The 11,252-nt window shown below is 51.6% G+C and overlaps 2 protein-coding genes across 2 annotated transcripts in view; one reads left to right on the forward strand and one right to left on the reverse strand.

Annotated features, from left to right (window-relative positions):
• Positions 1-4,983, forward strand: part of LOC135821108 (uncharacterized) — a 9,583-nt gene extending 4,600 nt beyond the window's left edge. The window contains exons 6-9 of the mRNA XM_065334172.1: positions 1,531-1,589; positions 2,191-2,293; positions 2,789-2,848; positions 3,689-4,983. Coding sequence (XP_065190244.1) covers positions 1,531-1,589; positions 2,191-2,293; positions 2,789-2,848; positions 3,689-3,863 — 397 coding nt within the window. The 3' untranslated portion in view covers positions 3,864-4,983. The remainder of the gene's footprint in view (positions 1-1,530; positions 1,590-2,190; positions 2,294-2,788; positions 2,849-3,688) is intronic.
• Positions 4,984-7,251: 2,268 nt separating this feature from the next.
• Positions 7,252-10,416, reverse strand: LOC135821660 (uncharacterized). Its single transcript, XM_065334658.1, has one exon. It carries the CDS (start codon positions 10,414-10,416, stop codon positions 7,834-7,836), a length of 2,583 nt encoding a protein of 860 aa, XP_065190730.1. The 3' UTR covers positions 7,252-7,833.
• Positions 10,417-11,252: the final 836 nt, after the last annotated feature.

The raw sequence follows: 11,252 nt of genomic DNA on the forward strand, positions 1-11,252 counted from the left end.
ACGACCAGTCTAATGAGGTGACCAGTCTAATGAGGCGACCAGTCTAATGAGGCGACCAGTCTAATGAGGCGACCAGTCTAATGAGGTGACCAGTCTAATGAGGCGACCAGTCTAATGAGACGACCAGTCTAATGAGGCGACCAGTCTAATGAGGCGACCAGTCTAATGAGGTGACCAGTCTAATGAGGCAACCACTTGTCCATGAGGATCACCACAACCATGATCAAGGGGTGTTATTTCCAGTCAAATGACCCTGGAGAAGAAGACCACCTGAACATGGGGACCACATTTGTAAGGGTCGTAAGGTTCTTTTAGCCGTCGCCTTACAGGTTTTAATGTATTTATCTTTCATATTAAATCACTCACTCTCGGCGACTAGCGCACTTTTAAATTCGAACAGTACGTACGGTCAGCAGCCTAATGTTTGCGTCGTATAATAATGTTGGCTAATTTTGCGAGAAGAGGGTAACGCAAATACTAACCATCGTCAAATCAAACTTCAACAGTGGGTGTATATGTGTGACCATGGCGCTCCGTGAACATTTGGCAATGTAAACTTGGTGGTTCCGAGAGATCGCGCCAAAAATTATTGACGCAAACATTGGTCGGTTTACAGTACTTCAGACATGGTTATGTGCACACGATGCAGACATGGTTATGTGCACACGATGCAGACATGGTTATGTGCACACGATGCAGACATGGTTATGTGCACACGATGCAGACATGGTTATGTGCACACGATGCAGACATGGTTATGTGCACACGATGCAGACATGGTTATGTGCACACGATGCAGACATGGTTATGTGCACACGATGCAGACATGGTTATGTGCACACGATGCAGACATGGTTATGTGCACACGATGCAGACATGGTGTCTCACTTTACACTATCCAACTCGGGGTTGTGTACGATTACAGTGAAACCTGTCTTGGACAACCGCTGAAAGGACCTTACAAATGTGATACCCGTGTACCGGTGGTCTCCGTATCCGGGGTCATTTGACTGGAAATGTGTAACAGTAAGCATACTAATTTACTAGCAGCTCCAGTCGACACAACACATCGAACTCACTCCTTCTGGACTAACCAAGAACTGAGGGGAAACCCTCGTCGTGGCCAGCTTCATATTTCAGAATAAATGCAGGGAGTCATATTCGACTCCCTGCTGTGTTCAGAGTACGGTGTGGGAGGTAGAATAAGGATGTGTGTAGAGAAATAGTTGTCCATTACGCATGAATAATAATAAGTAATTCGGGGATCACCATACAGAGCCTGCAGAAAGAGTGTAAGTCATTATGTGATTGGAAGGCCAACGGGAATGGGGAAGCAGTCTCTAAGACCATTCCCGTCACAAAATGACATCCGTTTGTCCTGGTTCTGGTGGTCCTCTGGGACAGGTGGTCACCTTATCAGAGTGGTCGCCTGGACATGTGGTACTGTACACGATGATGTCACACTCAGGCTGTACGCCACCCTCCGTGTATGACTGGCTAGCTGCGTTGTCGTGTGATTCTGAAATGCAGATTCGCAACATTTCAGGAGACGTACGGGAACTTCGACGTCGAGCTGGGCAAGCTGCAAGGTACGGTCACGGCGTGCGCGCGAGCGCGTGCGCGTGTGTGTGTGTGTGTGTGTGTGCACATTACGCCCGTCCCTCGTTAATATATGGCATTGTAGTCCCCTATACCCAAGCATCTTCACAACACTGTCCAAATGGTCTTTGGGCTACACCAATCACAAAAGAGAAGAAGAGGTGATCATTCGAATTTTTCCACAAGGCACATCTTCCTGAAGATGGACCTTGTCCGAAAATTCGAATGATTGTAAAAAAAATTCTTTTCATTTTCAGTGAATGGTGTAGCCCAGAGACCGTTTGGAGTGTTGTGAAGATGCTTGGGTATAGTGGATGGCTACAGAGGAGTCTATGCACTTTCAGACATTTGTAGTCCAGGCTAATAATAGACTGTCATCACCAGAACTTGAACCAGGGACCTTCGCTCGAGGCCAGTGATGCTCTTGAATCGCTGAGCCATGGTGGTATGGCTATGTTGTGTAGCTGTCATCGCAGCAGAAACCATTCAACATTTGTATTTGTATTTGTATTTATATATTCAAGGATTCCCCAAAGGCTGTTCGCACATGTTCTGTCTCTTTTGTTGTCAATGTTGTGTGCGGCCGCACAGGCACTGGCTGGTTCACCGAAGACCCGAAGGAGATTCTTGCCTTTGGCGGACAGTGGAAGACATCCGACTTCCGGGCTGGAGACGCGCTCATCTTCACGCTCAGGTGTGCATTTTAACAATAAGCCCATTGCCCCATTGCGCATTGCCAAATATGGAATGTATGAGTAATGAAATGTGAGTACGCTGGAATCAGCAATGCACTGTTCAACACCCTACACACGACCATACCCAAGTGGCTGTGTGGGGTGTTTGCTGAACAAATTATGTCATGGCACAATGGGCTTCTGCCTTCTCAGGCCTCCATCTTGTGATGGAATGTTCTCTACATCCACAGAATGGGGAATCTCGGTCTTGCACCAGATGCGTTATCCTGGGAGAAATATGAAGCAAAAGATATGCGTCAAGGTGGCAAGGGTTTATGCACACCATGTACACGTGCCGGTGCTATGGTGTGTGCGTGCGTGCGTTTGTGTGATTGTGTGTGATTGTGTTTGTGTGTGTGTGTGTGTGTGTGTGTGTGTGTGTACGTGCATGTCATGTTTATATTGCCTGGTCACATGTGCCCTATCGTCCTGGACATACCGTTTGTGCCACTCAGAACCGTTCACATGTCAACGGCCAATCAGACGCACTTCGCACGCATCAGCTGTGACACAAGGTATGTCCAATGGAGAATACAGTACATGCAATTTTAGGCCACACATGTACAGTCAACTTCGCTAATAACGACTGCGGATGTAACGACAATTCACAACAACGACAGAATTTCCATGCCGGGAAAAAAGTCCCATCCAACTGCAATACATATAATGAGACTTCGGGTATAACGACACTTCGCGAATAAGGACAACTTTCTGATGCCCCGCCGAGTGTCGTTATAAGCGAAGTTGACTGTACCAGGGTCAGGGACTTGCCGTTTTTTTGTTGTAAAGATGTAATGTAGAATCAGGCGACCAGCATTTCTCATGTACATACAGTGCATACTCCGATGCCTTTTAGGTGTAATCTAAAATGTATGTGCGTGGTTTCTGCACCGAAACTACCGTAATGAACGTTCCACCGAAAATATTGTGTTACCGAGAATACCAGCTCTGGACAACAACCACATGATGGCAACTATTCTTTAGTCACCAATTGCACACAACAGGACTGCCGAAAGCAGTTTTGGATTGGTGCGGCTATACCATAGTCTTTCATACAGTTTGTGTGATATGGCGGGTACACAATAACCTCCTCAGCAGAAAACATGTGTTGATGGCCGACACTGAAGTTGGTACGGTGATGACCTGGCCAATGTGTAAGTGTATGTGTGTATGTGTGTGTGTGTGTGTGTGTGTTTGTGTGGATGTGTGTGTATATGTGTGCATGTGTGTGTGTGTGTGTGTGTACGGTGTGTACGGTGTGTACTGGTGTGTGTGTCTGTGTGTGTATGTGTATGTGTGTGCGCATGCACGCATTTGTGTGTTTGTGTGTATATGTTTTGTATGCACACAAACAGGTGGCAACCGGCAGCTGAATCAGCCGACCACCGTTACGTGGGAGATATTGTCGGCCACGCCGACGCCAAGTTTGGCGTACACGCAAAGGAGAAAGAAGCTGGGACGGGAGAGCAAGACGACCAGTTACGGACAGGCGTAACCATGGCGTCACTTCGGCAAGCATGGGGCATATGATGCGAGCAAACTTTCTGAATAATGAATAGTGATACGATGGAACGTTCCAGGAAATAGGCACCAAAATCCGAAGAAAAGCACATCTACGCATTTCTACCAGCTCAACAATTTCATTTTTTATCTCCAAACCGACTGTGTTACCTTTGTCTGCAGTAGGGAGAATACTAAAATTGCCGGGAGTAGTAAAATACCGGTATTCTACTACTCCCTGATTACAGGCAGCATCTAACCGGTGCAGTAATGGCGACGTGTCTTGGACTTTGAGACAGATTTCCACGCAGGTATCGTGAAAAGGATATCCGTAAAATTACAAAGCATTGGCTAATTGAAGTCGGCTGGTGAGCCAATGTAATGATGGTTATAACTCGTAATATTTTGCCCTTCTCCTTTTATAACCGTTACGTAATTTTAAGGGATTGGGAGAACTTCAAATTAAATTATTTCAAAGGATCAGTCACTCCCATTGCCTAATTACGCTACATAATTTGACAATGTCCCCACACAGCTAGCTGTACGGACAGTGTTCATCATCATCATCATCATCATCATCATCATCATCATCATCATCGCAAACCCTTTCGCAGTTGCTGTGGCAACAATGTATTGTATTGTATTTATTTAAAAGGATTCTCCAAAAGCAAATGGATGCTTATCACGGAAGTCTCCCACATAAATATCGCAAGAAAAATGGGGAAATGGGGAGAGGAGAGTGGAAGATGAAGCATGGGAAGAAGGGAAACAAATACCTAAATATTGAGGTATAAAAGCAGGAAAGAAATCGACGAGGGAAGAAATCACCTCTGCAGATAATAGCGGGACATTTCATGTCACACCGGCACACCGTCCTTGTCTCTGTCCAGCGCTTGATTTGTTTTAGCTGTTCTGCTCCATTTACCTTTCTTGGCGCTGTCCGGGCGTCAGCTGACCGCTGGTCGTACTCTGTGTGGACATTGACGAATTCTTGTCTTTATAGTCTACATTGTTTTCCTGGCTCTGCACTTTGTTCTCTAAAATCGCCCCCATAAGCTATAGTAACTGTTATTGCACATATTGACAGCAGTACATGAAACTTTTTTTATTTTTTATTATTTATTTTTTATTGAAAAACCACAAACCTTCAGACATGTGAATGTGCACATGATATACAGTGTACATACGTATGTATCGAGAAGGCAGCACGAAACTCCTCACTCTCACACCCCACCCCACCCCCGTTAAAAAAAATTATCCAATCTGCTGCCGCTACTGCTAGCAGCACATTAGGCCCAGACAGATTCTGCTTCGCTCGCCTCGAATGTTGCTGCGAGATGTTCGATATTTTTCCGAGCCTGGCCCTAGGAACCCGATATTATGCTCCATTTTGCTCCGGAAAAACGTGTATTTTATCCATTTCCTGTACAACGTTGCACAAAATCGCAGCGTCGGTTTCTCAACACGGGTGTTCACACACGTGTGGCCCTGGGTTCTTCCAAAATCATGTCGATCCCCAGTGTATCCCAGAGACACTTCGGTCACATGATCTCATCATGGGCAGTGTATCATGCTGAACGGGTAAGAATTACTAAGAAACAAAGAAATCCAAGTATCAGGCATCGATTATACCCGACATCTCGATATCATAAGTTTCCTCCTATTTTGCTGGCATTTTCCGCTTTAAAAAAAATTCTTCGTTATTTTGCCGAACAAATTGCCGGCAGGATCTGTCTGGGCCAACTGCACACATTACATATCTGTACACATACACGATCACGTACGAGTATGCGCATACATAGTGATACGTGTACATTCACACATACACACATACGCACGCACACATACGCACACATACGCACGCACACACATGCACACACACATGCACACACACACACACACACACACACATACGCACACACACACACATACGCACACACACACACACACGCACACACACACGCACACACACACACACACATACGCACACACACACATACGCACACACACACACACACACACACGCACACACACACACACACACACACACAAACACACACACACACACACACGCACACACACATACCGCATTTCCCCGATTATGTCGCACCTTTTACACTAAAATCCTAGGGTAAAAAAGGGGGTGCGGTGCGACTTACAGTCGAGCATGACTTGCTACTGAAGTGAATATATCGCAACAATGTTGCCCGAACTCAATATTGTTGAGAAGAATTGTCCTCGCTGTGGTAATGGTGATGTGAGTGCAGAGTTTGGATCGGCCAAGAGGGCAATGTGGTGGTGTGGTGTATTGGATTCCAACATCGCTCAAACCTGAAAATGGGGTTGCGACTTATACTCGAGTGCGACTTATAATCGGGGAAATAAGGTACACACACACACACACACACACACACACACACACACACACACACACACACACACACACACACACACACACACACACACACCTTGGTCCTTGGTAACACTGCCATCAAATGGTCACGTGTGCCCTGTGCAGGGGTCGACAGCACTGAGTTCAGCATTGGACCCAGAAACGCCGCTCTACTTCCTGGACAGGAAATTAGCACAGCTATGCAGGTCGAAACCACGGGATGACTTGCAGCAGCGACCGCAGCCGAGACAATGCGCTCTGCAGCAGGGCAGGGCAACCCGCTGTTTCCGGACCGAGTCTGCCGATGCCACAGCCGAGACCGACGCCACTTCAGCAGCCGAGTTGGAGAGACGCTTATGCGAAGCTAGCCCGCCAGCACTCAAGAATCATCTCCCGCACGCATTACATAGTCGGCTGCCGGACTGCTCAGATATGGGCTTCCTCCTCTCGGCCAGGCACTTGTGGCGATTCTTGTATTTCTGGTGGGCGAAAGTACGCTGGCAAACATCGCAGAGCACAGAAGTGTCACGCTGAGCCGATCGCGGTACTGGTTGAGCGGAATACGCACTGCGCCATTACACACACACACACACACACACACACACACACACACACACACACACACACACACACACACACACACACACACACACACACACACACACACACACACACACACACACACACACATATGTATACAGAAGCAAACACACTTACACATGTCCACGCACCCACTAAACCTCACACATACGCCCACATGCAGTGGCACAGACACCGACAAAAACACACACACACACACACACACACGCACATACACACACACACATACACACACACACACATACACACACACACATACACACACACACATGGCACACCGCTAAAGACCCTAAGGACCTAAAGAAATAGAAATTGTTCAATAAATTAATCAGTTCCTTGAAAATAGTTTAAGCGAGGGTATGAAGTTTGAAGATGAAAATATTCCAGAGGGGAGCTGAGAAACTAGATCTTCACCCACGGGGGGGGGGGGGGGGGGGGGGGAGACACAAGCACAGATAGATGGCTTGTGAATAGATTCTAGGTTTGTTTGGAAGCAGAAGAGCACAGAAAAAGAGAATAATTGCTACCGGTCTTGGTGCAGAAGTGTTCAGCCCAGCAAAGACAAGATAAATTTTAAAGTGTATCCAGCGTGTCAAGCATATCACTTCTACACATACGCACTGTTCAGCAGCTGACGCGTTCGTTCCGGGTTGATTTCAACAACAGTGGACTGGTTCGCAACAGAGTCCGAACTGGACTAGAGCGACCGATTCCTACTGAGACTGGCTAGCTGAGTTCAGCAATCTGCTAACTAGGCGTGAACGTCTCCGACGTGAGACTAAACCGACTGACGACAAGGTGGTGGGGTCTCGGACTGAATCTTCGGCACCCGCATGATGATGACCGGACTTGTTGGCTGCACCTGGAGATTGGCAGATCGTCGCGATGCTACCGCCACTTAGTGCCGGTGCGCTTCGTTAACCACGCTGCTTATCCGCTAGTGCGGGCACTCGTTTGCCGTCCTCGCAGTTGCTATACCGTGACGGAGCGGGCTTGCGGCTAGAGAGCTCAGTCGGAGCAGAGGGCATGCTCACTATTATGACTGCTGCTAGTGAGTTCGAGTCCTTCGGGTGGCGACAAGCAGGCCACGCTCCGAGTCGACGCCGCAAACTGTGCCAGGCTGTGCCCCGTGAACGCCGTAGCAGAGCTCGAACGTCCCTTCGGATAGATCTTGAGTGTTGACGGTACTGGCAGCCTGCAGTCGGCACTCTCTTTCGACGACGAGTGAAGCGTGGTCGTGGAGCCACGGGAGATGTCCTCGCTCTCGCTGTGGTGGCCTGACGTCGCCGTTTGCCGGCTGGACCAGGTCATGCTGCGAGCGCTTCTCATCGACACCGGCGGGCTGGGAGTCAGGGGCGTCGGCGAGTCGCAGGTGTTGGTGGCCGACAGGATCGGCGCCATCTCCACCACCGTCTTGAGCATGGTGGCGGACGGCTCGTTGGTTGAGCACGGGTTGCGGATGTAGCGGCTGCCGCTGCCGTCGCCGCTGCTTTGCGAGCTCGCTGTGCTGCCCTTGCGCCGCACGCTGCTGTTCTGCCGCGTGTTCTGCCGCGTCAGCTCCTTGACGTCGTGCCGCTGGTCGTCGTCCCTGCGCGAGTCCTTGCGCAGCAGGATGGTGGCCCTGCTCACCACCGGGTCGACGCCACTGACTGAGCGACGCGCCGCGCTCAAGTCGATCGTGCTCAGCCGCGTCGAGCTGATGCGCTTAAACAGCTTCATGCTGCTGTTGCTGGCGCGCACCTTCCACTCCTGCGGCGACTTCTGGTTGAACGCCCACCAGGTGAGCACGATGCCCTCCATGTTGATCAGCACCGTGATTAGAATGAACAGCGCCAGGTTCGGGTTCGGCTTCAGGCCGTCGCACGCGCTCGCGTCGGCCGTGCAGCGCGTCTGCGTGCACAGGAAGTAGGCCTCGCCCTGCTCGCGCCACTGCTTGTCGTTCACCAGGCGATAGACGGCGATGGCCGCCTGGATGAGAAGGTGCAGAAAGCTGACGATGATGATCAGCGTGGTGCGGGCCAGGAAGGCGCGCAGGCCGGCGCTGTTACGCCGCTTACGCTCCATGCTCTGGATGGAGTTGTGGCGCGCCATGCGCCGAATGTTGCTCTTGAACGTCATCACCATGCGCGTACCCATGACCAAATAGGGCAGGCCGAGCACGCCGACCACCAGCACCGGCAGTGTCATGAAGTAGAGCCACGGCTCCAGCTCGTACGTGAAGCACATCCCGTAGAGAGGGACGCCGCCAATCTTGCCCCAGCCAAGCATTCCCGTCGTCATGGCGAGGGTCGTGGGCCACACGAATACGTGGTACATGATCTCGTAGAAGCGGAAGCGCTCCTTCAGGGTCTGGTCGTCGAACGAGCGGAACGTGATGTACCAGGCGTGCGTCAGGCACAGCCACCACAGCAGCGCGGACAGCAGCAGGAAGTAACAGAAGGAAAACAGGGTGGCGCACAACCTGCCCTCGGGTGTGCTGCCGTCGTCAATAGACCGCGGTTCGCCGGTGCGAATTGTGCCGTCCTCGTTGCAGCCGTAGCGTCGCCATTTGTCGCCCGTCACCTGCACCAGCGCCACAATGTTGCTGAGGAAGAACAGCGCGTTGATGTAGACGATGATGCGCGTCGGGTACTTGTTCAGCGACTTGTGGTTGACGAAGAAAGAGATGAGCGCAAAAGATGCGAACACCAGGGACAACCAGCAGAACACCTGGATGACGATGCGAGAGCGGCGCTCCTCTTCTGACGTGAACGCGCCCGGCTGGCTCACGTCGCAGCTGCGCCCGCAGGGCAGGATGCTGAGGAGCAGCTCGTCGCGGTGTGTCGCAATGGTTTCGGCGCTCAAGCAGCCCGGCAGCAGGTGCACCACGGCGGTCTGCAGCTGCAGCGAGAGGTTCCTCACGCCCGGGTCGATGTGGCGCACACGCCGCGTCCTCTTCATGCTCGCCGGACACTCCACGTTCAGGCAGACGGCATTGTCGATTGTTGTTGACGGCGACGGTGATGGTGACGGCGGCGCACCAGTACTGCGCGGCTTGCCGAGTTCCAGACCCAGGCAGTCCAGTAGCGTGCTGATGGGCTGCCGGCGGGCGCACTCGCTCGTGTTCGTAATACTCGTCACCGTCTGCAGCAGCCGTCCCAGCTGGCCAATCAGCAAGGTGTACTCCACGGGAGGCACAGACGTGGTCGATAGCAGTGAGCACAGGAGCTCTGTCGTCGACACGGGCTGCATGCCGATGCGCTTGACGATCTCGGCCATGGTGGCGTCCAGGACACCGGACGTCTTGTGCAGCGACGCCAGCAGCAACAGATCCTGCGTGCTGAGTTGCCGCAACCCCGAGCTCCCCAGTGACTGGGGTAGAGAGCCCGGGCATAGCGCCATGCGTATCGTGTTGAGCAGCGTGTCGCAGTACGCCGTCTTCGCCCGGAGTAGGCTCTTGTTCTCGACTGAAGACGATGACGTATCAGCAGTTCTGCGATCATCGCCGGTCTGACCCAATGCTACGCTGCACAGTACGGTGAACAGCAGACTGAACGCGAGCAGTGCGTGCCGTGCACTGGCAGGGTGTAATCTCCCGTCGCCGCCCTGCATCCTGCTCGCCGAACCGACCGTCTTCAACGCCGCCGCTGCGGGGAACCGGAACGCCGCCGCTGCTGCGAAGCTGACTGCCTGACACGAACACACGACGGTTCACGTGCCTAGCTAACGACTTGCGCTGCGTGCGTGCGCGTGTATTTGTATGTGTGTAGTAAAGCGTGACAGCGGTGAGCACTCGAAGCACTGTTTACTAGATGTCTAATCCAGGTGCGTGCATGGAAAACTCAACTGGGAAAAGAATGAGAAGTAGGGACAGCACACTGTTCACCACCACACTATTATGAGCTCCACCAGCACTGCAGCTAGAGAGGCACAGACTTTCAGAAGTCTGGCTTGAGTGCTGACATGCACACTTCTGGACGTCTCGCTGCATATGCCGCTCCGGGGGCCAGAGCCTTGCAGATGCTGGTAGCCGGCTACTGGCTGTCCCGCAGCAGCAGCCCGCCAATTTACAGCAGGGTTGCACCACTTGTGGACTGGCCGCTCGATCTCACGGATACCTGGATGCACTGGCGCCGTGGTCCTTCTTCCTACGACGTACAACGAGACAAGACCAGCAGTGTCGAGCCCGCCTGAAGTGTGAACTCTCGTCTCCTGCAGACCGCGCCACCTTTCCGGGCGCGGGGACTGACGATGCAGAACTCGTGAGCAGACGTGACAAGCCACAAGGTGCAGTGCTACACTACTCGTACAGCCCTCCGAAGCAACTAACACTTGGTCCTAAAATAATTGTAGACTGGAGAAGTAACGCCGCCCCAACACGGCAACAGCGCCCCTCTACTGTCCACGTGCACAACCTCGATGAAGTCATAGGCATCTACGGTAGTTCG

This window comes from Sycon ciliatum, chromosome 7 (genome assembly GCF_964019385.1).
Source record: "Sycon ciliatum chromosome 7, ocSycCili1.1, whole genome shotgun sequence".
Taxonomy (NCBI): Eukaryota; Metazoa; Porifera; class Calcarea; order Leucosolenida; family Sycettidae; genus Sycon; species Sycon ciliatum.

Bases quoted from the DNA above. Each gene is read 5' to 3' on its own strand.
- LOC135821660 (XM_065334658.1), bottom strand. From the start codon at position 10,416: ATGCAGGGCGGCGACGGGAGATTACACCCTGCCAGTGCACGGCACGCA.